This window comes from Balaenoptera physalus (genome assembly GCF_965194825.1).
Source record: "Balaenoptera physalus genome assembly, chromosome: 6".
NCBI lineage: Eukaryota > Metazoa > Chordata > Mammalia > Artiodactyla > Balaenopteridae > Balaenoptera > Balaenoptera physalus.
This window is the reverse complement of record NC_138885.1, coordinates 132,248,428-132,265,154: the sequence shown is the minus strand read 5'-3', so window position 1 is coordinate 132,265,154 and position 16,727 is coordinate 132,248,428. Positions and strand designations below refer to the sequence as shown.

The 16,727-nt window shown below is 38.8% G+C and overlaps 1 protein-coding gene across 9 annotated transcripts in view; it reads left to right on the top strand.

Annotated features, from left to right (window-relative positions):
- Positions 1–16,727, top strand: part of USP40 (ubiquitin specific peptidase 40) — a 95,048-nt gene that overhangs the window by 58,600 nt on the left and 19,721 nt on the right. For all 9 annotated transcript variants that reach the window (XM_082466261.1, XM_082466260.1, XM_082466259.1 and 6 more), the window contains 3 exons: positions 10,489–10,525; positions 12,131–12,195; positions 15,590–15,664. In XM_082466261.1, coding sequence (XP_082322387.1) covers positions 10,489–10,525; positions 12,131–12,195; positions 15,590–15,664 — 177 coding nt within the window. The remainder of the gene's footprint in view (positions 1–10,488; positions 10,526–12,130; positions 12,196–15,589; positions 15,665–16,727) is intronic.

The following is a 16,727-nucleotide window of genomic DNA, read 5'->3' as shown; positions in this document are numbered from 1 at the left end:
TACTGAGCCTGCGCATCTGGAGCCTGTGCTCCGCAACAAGAGAGGCCGTGATAATGAGAGGCCCGCGCACCGCGATGAGGAGTGGCCCCCACTTGCCGCAACTAGAGAAAGCCCTCGCACAGAAACGAAGACCCAACACAGCCATAAATAAATAAATAATTTTTTTTTTTTAAAAAGAAAAAGAATCCTATATGTCTTAAAAAAAAAAAGATTATTCTTTTTTCTTGTCTGACTACCAATAATACATGTTTATTGTAGAAATTTGGGATATATAAAAACGGGTTAAAAGAAAAAAATTAAAACCCCTCATTATCCCTTATCCCACTAATGTTAACATTTTGGCATATTTCCTTCTGCTGCTTCTACATTATGTGTACACACATAATCTCACACACACAGGTGTGAATGTGTGTGTGTGATAAAGCAGACAATTATGTTAATGTCACTGAGAACAGGGACTTTCAGTCTTGGAAAATGGAGAGACAGATAATATTAATGTGGTTAAAGAAAGCCTGTACTCCTGAATTTGTTTTTTGTTTTCTTTTAAATATTTATTTGTTTGCTTGTTTGTTTACTTATTTATTTATTTTGGCTGCGCCGTGTCTTCGTTGCGCCATGTGGGATCTTCGTTGCAGCATGCGGGAATCTTCGTTGCGGCATGCGGGATCTTTAGTTGTGGTGTGCAGACTTCTTTTTTTAATATTTATTTATTTGTTTATTTATAATTTAAAATTTTTTTTAATTTTTAATTTAATTTAATTTAATTTTTTTATACAGCAGGTTCTTATTAGTTATCCATTTTATACACATTAATGTATACATGTCAGTCCCAATCTCCCAATTCATCACACCACCACCACCACCACCCCCTCCACTGCTTTCCCCCCTTGGTGTCCATACGTTTGTTCTCTACATCTGTGTCTCTATTTCTGCCCTGCAAACCGGTTCATCTGTACCATTTTTCTAGGTTCCACATGTATGCATTAATATACAATATTTGTTTTTCTCTTTCTGACTTATTTCACTCTGTATGACAGTCTCTAGATTCATCCACGTCTCTACAAATGACCCAGTTTCCTTCCTTTTTATGGCTGAGTAATATTCCATTGTATATATGTACCACATCTTTATCCATTCGTCTGTCGATGGGCATTTAGGTTGCTTCCATGACCTGACTATTGTAAATAGTACTGCAATGATCATTGGGGTGCATGTGTCTTTTTGAATTATGGTTTTCTCTGGGTATATGCCCAGAAGTGGGATGCCCATTCTAACTGGTGTGAGGTGATACTTCATTGTAGTTTTGATTTGCATTTCTCTAATAATTAGTGATGTTGAGCAGCTTTTCATGTGCTTCTTGGCCATCTGTATGTCTTCTTTGGAGAAATGTCTACTTAGGTCTTCTGCCCATTTTTGGATTGGGTTGTATGTTTTTTAATATTGAGCTGCATGAGCTGTTTATATATTTTGGAGATTAATCCTTTGTCCGTTGATTCACTTGCAAATATTTTCTCCCATTCTGAGGGTTGTCTTTTTGTCTTGTTTGTAGTTTCCTTTGCCGTGCAAAAGCTTTTACGTTTCATTAGGTTCCATTTGTTTATTTTTGTTTTTATTTCCATTACTCTAGGAAGTGGATCAAAAAGGATCTTGCTGTGATTCATGTCAAAGAGTGTTCTTCCTATGTTTTCCTCTAAGAGTTTTATAGTGTCTGGTCTTACATTTAGGTCTCTAATCCATTTTGAGTTTATTTTTGTGTATGGTGTTAGGGAGTGTTCTAATTTCATTCTTTTACCTGTAGCTGTCCAGTTTTCCCAGCACCACTTATTGAAGAGACTGTCTTTTCTCCATTGTATATCCTTGCGTCCTTTGTCATAGATTAGTTGACCATAGGTGCGTGGGTTTATCTCTGGGCTTTCTGTCCTGTTCCATTGATCTTTATTTCTGTTTTTGTGCCAGTGTCTTGATTACTGTAGCTTTGTAGTACAGTCTGAAGTCAGGGAGTCTGATTCCTCCAGCTCCGTTTTTTTCCCTCAAGACTGCTTTGGCTCTTCGGGGTCTTTTTTTCTCCATACATATTTTAAGATTTTTTATTGTAGTTCTGTAAAAAATGCCATTGGTAATTTTTTTTTTAATTTTTAATTTTATTTATTTATTTATTTATTTATTTATTTATTTATTTATTTATTTATTTATTTATTTATGGCTGTGTTGGGTCTTCGTTTCTGTGCGAGGGCTTTCTCTAATTGCGGCAAGTGGGGGCCACTCTTCATCGCGGTGCGCGGGCCCTCTCACCATCGTGGCCTCTCCTGTTGCAGAGCACAGGCTCCAAACGTGCAGGCTCAGTAATTGTGGCTCACGGGCCCAGTTGCTCCGCGGCATGTGGGATCCTCCCAGACCAGGGCTCGAACCCGTGTCCCCTGCATTGGCAGGCAGATTCCCAACCACTGCGCCACCAGGGAAGCCCGCCATTGGTAATTTGATAGGGATTGCATTGGATCTGTAGATTGCTTTGGGTAATGTAGTCATTTTCACAGTATTGATTCTTCCAATCCAAGAACATGGTATATCTCTCCATTTGTTTGTATCATCTTTAATTTCTTTCATCAGTGTCTTATAGTTTTCTGCATACTGGTCTTTTGTTTCCCTCGGTAGGTTTATTCCTAGGTATTATTCTTTTTGTTGCAGTGGAAAATGGGAGTGTTTCCTTAATTGCTCTTTCAGATTTTTCATCACTAGTGTATAGGAATGCAAGAGATTTCTGTGCATTAATTTTGTATCCTGCACCTTTACCAAATTCATTGATTGGCTCTAGTAGTTTTCTGGTGGCATCTTTAGGATTCTCTATGTATAGTATTATGTCATCTGCAAACAGTGACAGTTTTACTTCTTCTTTTCCAATTTGTATTCCTTTTATTTCTTTTTCTTCTCTGATTGCAGTGGCTAGGACTTCCAAAACTGTTGAATAATAGTGGTGAGAGTGGACGTCCTTGTCTTGTTCCTGATCTTAGAGGAAATGCTTTCAGTTTTTCACCATTGAGAATGAGGTTTGCTGTGGGTTTGTCATATATGGCCTTTATTATGTTGAGGTAGGTTCCCTCTATGCCCACTTTCTGGAGAGTTTTTATCATAAGTTGTGTTGAATTTTGTCAGAAGCTTTTTCTGCATCTATTGAGATGATCATATGGTTTTTCTCCTTCAGTTTGTTAATATGGTGTATCCCGTTGATTGATTTGCATATATTGAAGAATCCTTGTGTCCCCTGGATAAATCCCATTTGATCATGGTGTATAATCCTTTTAATGTGTTGTTGGATTCTGTTTGCTAGTATTTTGTTGAGGATTTTTGCATCTCTATTCATCAGTGATATTGGTCTGTAATTTTCTTTTTTTGTAGTATCTTTGTCTGGTTTTGGTATCAGGGTGATGGTGGCCTCATAGAATGAGTTTGGGAGTGTTCTTTCCTCTGCAGTTTTTTGGAAGAGTTTGAGAAGGATGGGTGTTAGCTCTTCTCTAAGTATTTGATAGAATTCACCTGTGAAGTCATCTGGTCCTGGACTTTCGTTTGTTGGAAGATTTTTAATCACAGTTTCAATTTCATTACTTGTGATTGGTCTGTTCCTGTTTTCTATTTCTTCCTAGTTCAGTCTTGGAAGGTTATACCTTTCTAAGAATGTGTCCATTTCTTCCATGTTGTCCATTTTATTGGCATAGAGTTGCTTGTAGTAGTCTCTTAGGATGCTTTGTATTTCTGCGGTGTCTGTTGTAACTTCTCCTTTTTCATTTCTATTTTATTGATTTGAGTCCTCTCCCTCCTTTTCTTGATGAGTTTGGCTAATGGTTTATCAATTTTGTTTATCTTCTCAGAGAACCAGCTTTTAGTTTTATTGATCTTTGCTACTGTTTTCTTTGTTTCTATTTCATTTATTTCTGCTCTGATCTTTATGATTTCGTTCCTTTTGCTAACTTTGGGTTTTGTTTGTTCTTCTTTCTCTAGTTCCTTTAGTTGTAAGGTTAGATTGTTTATTTGAGATTTTTCTTGTTTCTTGAGGTAGGCTTGCATTGCTATAAACTTCCCTCTTAGAACTGCTTTTGCTGCATCCCATAGGTTTTGGATTGTCGTGTTTTCATTGTCATTTGTCTCTAGGTATTTTTTGATTTCCTCTTTGATTTCTTCAGTGATCTCTTGGTTATTTAGTAATGTATTGTTTAGCCTCCATGTGTTTGTGTTTTTTACGTCTTTTTCCCTGTAATTCATTACTAATCTCATAGTGTTGTGGTCAGAAAAGATGCTTGATATGATTTCAGTTTTCTTAAATTTACTGAGGCTTGATTTGTGACCCAAGATGTTATCTATCCTGGAGAATGTTCCTTGTGCACTTGAGAAGAAAGTGTAATCTGCTGTTTTTGAATGGAATGTCCTGTAAATATCAATTAAATCTATCTGGTCTATTGTGACATTTAAAGCTTGTGTTTCCTTTTTAATTTTCTGTTTGGATGATCTGTCCATTGGTGTAAGTGAGGTATTAACGTCCCCCACTATTACTGTGTTACTGTCGATTTCCTCTTTTATAGCTGTTAGCAGTTGCCTTATGTATTGAGGTGCTTCTATGTTGGGTGCATATATATTTACAATTGTTATATCTTCTTCTTGGATTGATCCCTTGATCATTATGTAGTGTCCTTCCTTGTCTCTTGTAACATTCTTTATTTTAAAGTCTATTTTATCTGATATGTCTCTTGTAACATTCTTTATTTTAAAGTCTAGTTTATCTGATATGAGTATTGCTACTCCAGCTTTCTTTTGATTTCCATTTGCATGGAATATCTTTTTCCATCCCCTCACTTTCAGTCTGTATGTGTCCCTAGGTCTGAAGTGGGTCTCTTGTAGACAGCATATAGATGGGTCTTGTTTTTGTATCCGTTCAGCAAGCCTGTGTCTTTTGGTTGGAGCATTTAATCCATTTACGTTTAAGGTAATTATCGATATGTATGTTCCTGTTACCATTTTCGTAATTGTTTGGGGTTTGGTTTTATAGGTCCTTTTCTTCTCTTGTGTCTCCCACTTAGAGAAGTTCCTTTAGCATATGTTGTAGACCTGGTTTGGTGGTGCTGAATTCTCTTAGTTTTTGCTTGTCTGTAAAGCTTTTGATTTCTCCATTGAATCTGAGATCCTTGCTGGGTAGAGTAATCTTGGTTGTAGGTTCTTCCCTTTCATCACTTTAAATATGTCATGCCACTCCCTTCTGGCTTATAGAGTTCCTGCTGAGAAATCAGCTGTTCACCTTATGGGAGTTCCCTTGTATGTTATTTGTCGTTTTTCCCTTGCTGCTTTCAATAATTTTTCTTTGTCTTTAATTTTTGTCAGTTTGATTACTATGTGTGTCAGCATGTTTCTCCTTGGGTTTATCCTGTATGGGACTCTCTGCGCTTCCTGGACTTGGGTGGCTCTTTCCTTTCCCATGTTAGGGAAATTTTCAACTATAATCTCTTCACATATTTTCTCTGGTCCTTTCTCTCTCTCTTCTCCTTCTGGGACCCCTATAATGCAAACGTTGTTGCATATAATGTTGTCCCAGAAGTCTCTTAGGCTGTCTTCATTTCTTTTCATTCTTTTTTCTTTATTGTGTTCCGCAGCAGTGAATTCCACCATTCTGTCTTCCAGGTCACTTATCCGTTCTTCTGCCTCAGTTATTCTGCTATTGATTCCTTCTAGTGTAGTTTTCATTTCAGTTATTGTATTGGTCATCTCTGTTTGTTTGTTCTTTAATTCTTCTAGGTCTTTGTTAATCATTTCTTGCATCTTCTCAATCTTTGCCTCCATTCTTTTTCCGAGGTCCTGGATCATCTTCACTATCATTATTCTGAATTCTTTTTCTGGAAGGTTGCCTATCTCCTCTTCATTCAGTTGCTTTTCTGGGGTTTTATCTTGTTCCTTCATCTGGTACATAGCCCTCTGCCTTTTCATCTTGTCTATCTCTCTGTGAATGTGGTTTTTGTTCCACAGGCTGCAGGATTGTAGTTTTTCTTGCTTCTTCTGTCTGCCCTGTGGTGGATTCTATTTATTTATTTATTCATTTGGTTACGTTGGGTCGTAGTTGCAGCATGCAGGCACTTTGTTGCGGCATGCAGGGTCTAGAGCATGCAGGCTTAGTTGCCCCATGGCATGTGGTATCTTAGTTCCCTGGCCAGGGATCGAACCTGGGCCCCCTGCATTGGGAGCACAGAGTCTTACCCAGTGGACCACCAGGGAAGTCCTTGTGCTCCTGAATTTGAATTAGAAGAGTCAGAATGAACCTGATATATTTTTTCTTTAAAAAATTATTTTTCTAGCTCTGTCCCCTGAAATGGCTTATAGAAACAGTGATCAACCTGGTAGTAGCAAGCACCCCAGCATTCAGGTTGTGGTCACTAAATACCATTTCCTAGAGGAACTAGGGCTTCTTGGAGTAATGGCTGGTTCTGTATCTAGGTCAGGAAAGTGTATGATGAGCCTGGAACATCTTATCAGGACACAAAACAGTATAGCTAGCAAAGACCTCTGGGATCAGCAAAGAGAGTCAGGAGCCAACCTGAAGATAAGAGTTTGAACCTCAGTGGGAATAATAATGAAAATTGATTCACACATACATAAAATCCATGAGTTCACAGTGATCCTAAAAAATACGCTATTCATTGCTTACCTATAGTGGATGCTAGGGAACCATAAATGAAAGAATCAAGCATTTATCTTTTTCTTTGCAAACTATACCTCACATCAACCAAATAGATAATGAGAAGATTTTTTTAATAGACATATCCCAGCTAACAAAATGAAGAAGGAATTTTAGACTATCACTGTTTTTCAACTCCTAATGAATTAATGGATCTAAACAAGGATTCTGATAAACTGCTAACAGCTCCTAAAGAGCAACACCCAGACATTTAGAAGCTCAAAACAATACCCGTGCTCTTCTTGCCAAAAGAAAAAAAAACTGGACCTGAGTCCGATCTAGCCTCTGGGTCTGAGTACCAGTTTAGAAGTGCAGGGGACGGAGGGACCTGTTACATGCACCACAGGCCTGCAGTAAGCACTGTCCTGAAGTGGGAAAGTCCTCCTCTTCAGGAAATCAACTGCAGTGTGAGACAGCCTGTAGGTTAAAGGAGACTTAGGAGAAATAGCAGGTGGGTGCAATGTATGGAATTTATGTGGCCCTTGATTCAAACCAAAAGAACTGTAGTAACAGTTTAAGAGAAAGTAAGGAAATTTGAACACTGACAGAATATTTGTTATTTAGGAATTCTTAATTTTTTTTAGATATTATAATTATTTAAGAGTTACGTTTTTTAAAAGAATCTTCATCTTTTAGAGCTGAGTACTGAATATCAATAAATGAAATGATACCTGACATTTGCTTCAAAAGAATGTGAGGAGCAAGTCAGGGGGAGTGGGTGGGGTATTGACAAACAAGACTGGCCACAGCAGGAGTTGAGACCAGCAATGGATACTGGAGGGTTCATTTTACTGTCCTCTGCATGTGTTTGAAATTTTGCATGATAAAACGATTTTTAAAAATTTTTTAATAAATTTATTTTTATTTATTTTTGGCTGCGTTGGGTCTTTGTTGCTGCACACGGGCTTTCTCTAGTTGTGGCGAGTGGGGGCTACTCTTCGTTATGGTGTGCAGGCTTCTCATTGCAGTGGCTTCTCTTATTATGGAACATGGGCTCTAGGCACGTGGGCTTCAGTAGTTGTGTCTCGAGGGCTCTAGAGCGCAGGCTCAGTAGTTGTGGCGCACGGGCTTAGTTGCTCCGCGACATGTGCGATCTTCCCGGCCCAGGGCTTGAACCTGTGTCCCCTGCATTGGCAGGTGGATTCTTAACCACTGCACCACCAGGGAAGTCCCCAAACATTTTTTAAATAAAATATTTTTTTACCCTTTGTTACAAGCTGTAAATATTTTCCCAGGTTTTCATTTGCCTTTTAACTTTAATACGTTTTTTTGTTTGGGGGGTTTTTTAGCTTTAAAAAAAGGTTTATTATTGACTTACTGCCAGCAAGCGATACATATCATAGGAATCAGACATTAGAGTGTCCCTGATAAGGTTTGGACTTGTGCTAGATGATTCTAAGGAGGGATAAGGGCTAATCTTGGATTGGATGCTATCAAGAATTGGGGGGCAATTCAGTATCTTATGTATGTTTGTAGGTTGGAAGTGTGAAGAGGGACTAGAGATATCATTGGAAAGGCAGCAGTTATTTAGAGGAAAAGATGGTTAGTCATTTTGTGCCTGGGATGTGGCCTTGGGTAACTTTAGTGTTTTCTCGTTTCAAAGAACGGAAACCACAAAACTTTTCAGAGGTGCGACGTGTATGTCTTTCTTCTGTTCTATCCTGAACCCACTGCAGGCAGATTCATTCCCTGTGCCCACCCACCCCCCTTCCCCCAGCTGAAACTGCTCTATCAAGGCTGTCAGTGGCCTCCATGTTGCTGTGTCCGGTGAGCAGGTCTCGGTCTTCATCTTACTTGCTCTTTCAGCAGCAGTGACATACTTGATGACTTTTGTCACTTGCTTTGAGAAGACCGCAGCTCTTTAGGTTTTCCTCCCACCTCTCAGGCCTACCCGTTCTCAGTCTGTGCTTCCTCTTCTCTGCCTTGTGAGCACCTCATGCTCAAGTCGTAGACGCCATATTCATATGTCCAGCTACTCTTTGGTTGTCTGATTGTCATCCCAAATTATAGCACACCCACAGCAGAGCTCCTGATCTCTCTCAAACATACTTCACTCACATTTCCCTTTTCTATTATGGTGGCTCCATTTTCTGCTTGCTTAGGCCAAAAACCTTGAAATCATCTTTGATTCTTTTCTTTCTTACTTCATAACCGGTGTTTCAGGAAATCGTTTTGGTTCTGCCATCAAGATTTACCTGGGATCTGATCACATCTTATTCCCTCCACTGCTGTCATCCCTTCACCTCTCATCTGGATTATTCCAGCAGCTTCCTAACCGATCTCCTTCCTTCCAGCCTGACACCTCCCAGGGTGTGTTCTTACGAAGAAGTGGAGTAATGCTTTAAAGTGTAAGATCAGTCAGTCCTCTGCACACAACCCTGCTCTGCTTTCCCATCTCACTCGGGGTGAGGGGGGGAGCCCCTGAGTGACCTTGCAAGGCCCTGTGTGATCTGGCCCTTTGGTATCTTTAAAAAAAAAAAAAGATGTGTAACTATTACTCTCTCTCGCTCTACTCCAGTCACGTTGGTCACTATGCTGTTCCTCAAACAGGCCTTTACACTGGCAGTTTCCTCTGTCTGGAACACAGTTAGGTTGAATGCTCAATTGCTTGTTTTTCTTAAATAATGGAGGCCTTTGAGACTGCACTTTGCTTTGAATATGGCTTTGGTCCCATTCCCTGTTTTAACATACTGTGTTGTCATTGTCGTCATTTTCTAAACAATCTTTAATTCTAGAGTCTCTTTTATTTTTAATCAGACAAGTAATTGTGGATTTAGTCTTATTTTTTAAACTTTGGGGGGACTAAAAATCCCCCTTGGTCACCACCCTATTCTTGTCCCTTCCCCGGAAGTCACTGTTGTCATTGGACGGTATAATCTTATCCACATCAGTAGAGTGTATCCTTCCGTACCTTTGCTGTGTGTGTACCAATGTGTGGGTATGTATGTACGTGTAGAAATAAGAGCTTGACTTGCATGGTTTTTTTTAAAATCATAAATGGGATCCCAGAACTTTGTTTCACTTAAAATATTTTGAAGATCCTTTAAGACCAGTAAATATAAATCTCTTTTATCCTTTTAATTGTTGTAAGACCTCTCATAGTTTATTTAAATGTTCCCCTGTTAATCCAGGGATGTCTGGATTGTTTACCATTTTTCTCCTAATGCAAGCAGGGCAGCAGTGATCATCCTTTGTACTACTCCCTTCTGCTCTATTATAGTATAGATGAAATTTTACATACTCCTTTGCCCTAAATTTATTTAAGAATGTTTTTCCCCTCAAGAAGTTGGGAGTTTTTTTTGACTATTTTTGTTTTGTTTAAACGTCTGTTAATCATGTCTCGTTTATTGAATTGTGCCATGAGCTCACAGTATGCGTAGTTCTTCCCTCATGAGTGGACGTATGACCAGTTGTTTCTTAGATGATAAATAAAAGCTAATCTCCTTCTATAGGAGTCAGAGTTCTGTGAAATCAGCCTAATTAATCACATCTGGTCAAAAATACACTGTTAGTCCTCATAAGAAACGAATCATACCACAGTCCTGGAAGTGGATGAACTTTTAGATAGACCTGGTTGCGAACACCGGAAACTGGTTTTCCCTGCTGAACTGGCGCCACCTAGCCCTTAAGAAGCGCTTACTTAATCACTGCACCGTGTGTATCTTTATCTATTTGAGAATTACTAAGTATAATCAGACTCAGATAGGCCCAGGGTGTTTCTCGCAATACTGTAACTCAGATATAGAACAACTAATGAACATAGTTTTTTTTTCTTACAGTGTTTAAAGGTAATGCTGGAGAAATCTGGCCTATCAGGTAAGTTACAGAACATGAGGATACATAAGTTTATCCACGTCCTTTACTTATAATAAATTTTCTATAAGCCTAATGAGAAGTTTTCAAACTTTTTTTTCTCCGGGGTTGTCAGTTACGCTTTACATTTCTATACGTACATAATTCTCCTGGTTCTTGTTTGCAGGCTAAAAGAAAACTAGTTGTAGGTTAGCCTGCTTCTAAGGAAAGAGACCCTAGATAGGAAACAACAAAGGTACAAAAGAGATACAGTTAAGATTTAGACCCTCTGGAATTTCCTAGATCTTTTGCTGAATTTCTTTTTTTAACCTCACGGATTCAGAATTTCAATGCATTGTGTTTCATGCCAGTATTTCTGTGTATAGATTAGGGAATGTAATATGAATGAAAAAATAAACCCAGGGTATCCTGAAGTGGCTACCCAGATGGAACCACGGGAGCGAACTTGAGGAGACATCACACTGCTTTCATTAGAGTGAGTGCTTGCCATTCTCTCCACCAGAGTGGAAGCGTGGGGCTCCGTTATCTGGCAGGGACATTCACTTGCTCAACTTCTAGGAGTTTCTGTACGGTGCCTCAGGTCATCTCGACAGTAGTCCTCCCATGCAGGGATCATCCCCCGTTCCCACTTTACAGATGCTGAAAATGGTTAAACGACTTACCCAGTGTTACAGAGCAAGTAGCTAAGTGGCTCTGATTTCAGAACTCTGATTTCTTTCTACCATGCTGTGCTAAGAAGTAATGGTGTTAACTCTTAACTTACTGGGGTTTTTTTTAAACAAACTTAGATTAAGTTAAATATCGATATGAATCTTACTGCATTTAAAACTAGAACCGATGACAAAAGAGGGTCTACAAAGAACAGTATTGGGATTCCAAACCTGTGGCCTGTGCGGGATAAATTTGAGGTCTATGTTTCTTCCGTCGTCTGTAGCTTCTTTCGGTGGGTGGGGGAGTTGACTGTTATAAAACATTGCTTGTTTTTTAACCATCAGGATTTTCAACTTTTGCTCAGTTCCCTCTCCCCGAAAAAGATTCTCTCCCCATGTCGTGTGTAGCAAGCATGCTGAAAAACTGATTAACCTTCATAAGTGTTCATTTGTACCAACTACATTGAAGCACTGTGCCACAAGGACACGCTTTCGTTAGATCACTGCTGATTGGATAGGACAGGTTTGCTGTACATTTTGTCAGTTGCTGAGCAATGCTAGCGTGTATTTTCGTCTAAGACAGTGAAATAGAACTCAACTTCGTGATTTTAGGAGGGATTCTGTGCTTAATGTACGTACATCTGTCTATGCTTAACGTGTGATGTGGATGCGTGTGTACTTGTAAATAATAAAGGTGTAGGTAGATGTTGCGTACTAGTACCAAGTCTTATTTTTATTTGCAAGTATACAGTTCTTGGTGGAATAGAGAGAAAATTAACCAAGTTGGGGCAACGACTTAATTTTTTTCAGGCCCTGGAAGAGATAATTTACTTTAAAAATTAATACTTATTAGATCATATCCCATTTGATACTCATTTATCCAGAAGGGTCATTCCTGACAAACTCTTAAAACATATTGTTCTGAATTCTTTTTCATCTGATTTTGATTCCTTCATAGGAGACGCATGGCATTTACGAAAAATGGATTGGTGCTATGAAGCTGGGGAGGCCTTATGTGAAGAAGTAAGATTATTTCTGTACATTTCGTTTGTAAAGTGATTGTGTTTATTTTCATAAGGATACCACCCTACTCATGTGAATAAATTCTAGAGAAAGCTTTACTTTTTTTTTAGGATATACAAATCCAGGTGTGGGTCTACTTTTTCCTTATTGAAGTTTTTTCATAGAGTCAGAGGGAAAGTTTCAGCTAAGTGGGAACATATCTAACATCTGTATTGAGTCCTCTTTTGATAAGAGAATATGTCTCTAGTAGTAGTTCTTCATTAACAGGCAGAGAACTACAGAGAACAAAAGACATTTGAACCAGTGAAAGAATTTGAAGATACACTCTGAAGTTTGAAACCTGAATATTTTAATCTGAGAGTTTCTCTGTGAGAGTTAATGATGGCAGAATTCATCTTACCAACCAATCACTTAGCCTCTGATTCAAACTGCATCTCTAAATCCAGCCCAGACTCTTAGGGTAGACTTAGGAGCAGTGTTATCACAGGATGGTTGGAATCTGGTTAATCTTCTTTCTTCTTCTTCTTCTTCTTTTAAAAAATTTTTATTGAAGTGTAGTTGATTTACGATGTTGTGTTAGTTTCAGGTGTACAGCACAGAGATTCAGTTAAGTATATATATTCTATTTTAGATTCTTTTCCATTATAGATTATTATAAGATTTTGAGTATAGTTTCCTGTGCTGTACAGTAGGTCCTTATTGGTTATCTCTATTTTATATATAGTAGTGTGTATATGTTAATCCCAAACTCCTAATTTATCCCTCCCCCCCTTTCCCCTTTGGTAACCATAAGTTTGTTTTCTATGTCTGTGAGTCTATTTCTGTTTTGTAAATAAGTTCATTTGTATCATTTTTTTAGATTCCACGTGCAAGTGATATCATATCATATGATATTTGTCTTTCTTTGACTTACTTCACTTAGTGTGACAATCTCTGGGTCCATCTGTGTTACTGCAAATGGCATTATTTCTTTTTTTTAATGGCTGAGTAATATTCCACTGTATATATGTACCACATCTTCTTTATCTATTCATCTGTCAGTGGGCATTTAGGTTGTTTCCATGTCTTGGCTGTTGTAAATCATGCCACTGTGAACATTGTGGTGCATGTATGTTTTCAAATTAGCGTTTTCTCCGGATATATGCCCAGGAGTGGGACGACTGGATCATATGGTAGCTCTATTTTTAGTTTTTTAAGGAACCTCCATAGTGTTCTCCATAGTGGCTGTACCAATCTACATTCCCACCAACAGCGCAAGAGGGTTCCCTTTTCTCCACACCCTCTCCAGCATTTATTATTTTTTATTTTTTAAAATACATTTATTTATTTATTTTTGGCTGCATTGGGTCTTCATTGATGCGCGGGCTTTCTCTAGTTGTGGTGAGCGGGGGCTGCTCTTCATTGCGGTGTGCAGGCTTCTCATTGCAGTGGCTTCTCTTGTTGTGGAGCACAGGCTTGAGGCGCGTGGGCTTCAGTAGTTGTCGCACGCGGGCTAAGTAGTTGTGGCTCGCGGGCTCTAGAGCGCAGGCTCAGTAGTTGTGGCGCACGGGCTTAGTTGCTCCGTGGCATGTGGGATCTTCCCGGACCAGGGATTGAACCTGTGTCCCCTGCATTGGCAGGCAGATTCTTAACCACTGTGCCACCTGGGAAGTCCCTCTAGTATTTATTACTTATAGACTTTTTTTTTTTTCTTATTTTTATTTATTTATTTATTTTTGGCTGTGTTGGGTCTTCGTTTCTGTGCGAGGGCTTTCTCTAGTTGCAGCGAGCAGGGGCCACTCTTCATCGCTGTGCGTGGGCCTCTCACTATCGCGGCCTCTCTTGTTGCGGAGCACAGGCTCCAGACACGCAGGCTCAGTAGCTGTGGCTCACGGGCTTAGTCGCTCCGCGGCATGTGGGATCTTCCCAGACCAGGGCTCGAACCCGTGTCCCCTGCATTGGCAGGCAGATTCTCTGCCACTGCGCCACCAGGGAAGCCCCATTTATAGACTTTTTGGTGATGGCCATTCTGACTTGTGTGAGGTGATACCTCACTGCAGTTTTGATTTGCATTTCTCTGATAATTAGTGATGTGAGCATCTTTTCATGTTGGTTAATCATCTTATTGTTGCTCCAAGCAGCATCAGACCTTACAGTCCAAATCCATGGCCTTAGAAGTAGACCCAGAATAAAGCTCTGTGAGAAAGCTTAGACAATTGTGCTCACTCCCCTTTCCCCCCATCTTTATCCGCCTGCTTTCTGTTCAGTGAGACACTGGCATTGAACATCAACAGAGGTTGATCTAAAGCAGGGCCTTCCGGAGAACAGTCCTTGCTGTGTAACAGTCGGGGATAATACAGAGAGGCTCCTCTTGAGTCCTGGCCAGGAATTTGACTGCCTAGAGTAAGAAGTGAACCTCAAAGAATCTTCAGGACATACAGTTTGGATGTCAAAAGAGTATATCTAGTCAAATGGTTTCCTTATTTTCTCCTCTTATTAATTCCCAAATCAGTATCAAACAATTCATCTAAAAGCAAACTCATTACCCTCAGAACTGGCTCCGCTTCCCAGATTTGCTGCTTGACTTTCCCATCCTGATCTTTTTCAGCCTGAAGTGTGGCTTACGCTACTTACCTTACATCCGTCATATTTGGTCTCAGCCTTCAATCAGTTATTCCACTCCTTCTTGACCATTCCCACTGCCGGCCTCCTGGTTCAAGCCCTGTTTTTTTGGTTTTTTGTGTTTTTTTGCCTCTTACCTAAGCTACTATAACTGGCTTCCCTGAGCCCGTGTGTTCCCCACTTCAGTATGTCACAGGTGTGGCAGCTTAGATTGATCTTTAAAAACTCCCTTCGCAGAAATCTTGAGTGGCCTTTTTAAAGCAACTGAAAACTCCTTTTTTTCTGTTCCACATCCCTTTGACCTGTGACCACCTTTCCAACCCAGTTTTCTTTCCCGTTACTCTCCAGCGGATACCTCCCATTCTAATTAATCTAGTCTCTTAGCTCTTCCCCAGAACAAGTCATGCTGACTCTTGACTTAACCTTGACTTCGCCGTGTTCTTCTTTCCTTGAGAAATTCCTTCTTGTTTCCTCTGGCTTTCCCAAATCCAGCCCATCTTTTAGGCTTAACTAAAATTTTATCTTCTGTAAATTAACCTGTCATTTCTTATCTCATCCATCTCCCTTCTTTAATCTTTTACAGTTCATGATTATACAGTTTTAATACATAATGATATACTTTTTTATGGTTTTAGCTTATTTCCATCTCTTCAATATCTGCTTTGTTATTCATTTACTTATTTCTTGAAAGGGTAATAGAGGCATAGGGTTTTTAAAAAAAGATACAATGGTCTCTTTGTTCCTTTCAGAAGTCATAAGTGACAAAAAAGACTTTCACTTTCTGTTTTCCCAGGATGCAGCACTGAAAGAGCTTATGCTCTGTTCCGGAGACACTTTGCTTTTAATTGAAGGAAAACTTCCTCCTCTGGTAAGATTTTGCTCCTGAACAGACATTTTGTAAATAACAGTTACTATTTTATGATTGCAAGGATGATATGTTCTCATTGTGTGAAAATGGGGAAATACAATCATAAAGAGAATAGAGTACTTACCCAAAATCCTACCAATCAGACAGCTACCATATTTTACATCTTTATATATTTTCTTCCTATAAAATCAAATTGTATGTACAGTTTTATTTCCTACTTTTTATATTTTATTTTTTAACCTGACCATAAAATCCAGAAACAATCATTATATCCAATATATGACTTACCACAGTTTTATTTACCTATATCCCTGTTATTCAGATTTTAGCTTATTTTAAATTTTTTGTTCTTATAAATAGTAATAAATATAAATCCTTCTTAAGACAATTCTAAAGATGGAATTAACAAGCCAAATTGTTTTCCCAAAGAGTCGCACCAAGTTTACAGTCCTAATGTGGGTCTGTGAGAGGGCTCACTCCACTGCTGTTCCATAGACACTGTGTATTACCGCTTGGAAAAGCCATTACTTATTAGTTTGTTTTTGTTTTTGTTTTTGTTTTTAATGTGGACACATGTAAAGATGAAAATGACCCAGAATTCCAGCATTCAGATAATCATTTGCTTATGATTAGAAAACTCTGACAGTGTAGAAGGCTATAAAATGATAAACAGAAGTTTCTCCCATATCGTTCTCTCCAGAAAGAAAGAGCCACAATAAACTTATTTTTCCTTGTGTATCCTTCCAAGAAAAGAATTATGCCTGTTTGTATGCTGAATGTAAATATGTGCGTATCCTTTTCAAAGTTTACATAAAGGGGGTCATATTCTATGCACTGTTTTATACCTTTTGTTTTTTGTTTGTTTTTATTCATTTAATATATCTTGAGGATCTCACATCAGCACATACAGACCTACCTTATTTTTTATCATGACTTCATAGAATTCTGTTGTATTTTATACCATGCTCTTTAAAGTTAATTTTTGAATTGATAATATTCATGATACAAAATTCAAAGTGTATAAAAAGCTGGGCCAGGAAAAGTATCCCCCATCCCCCCAGTC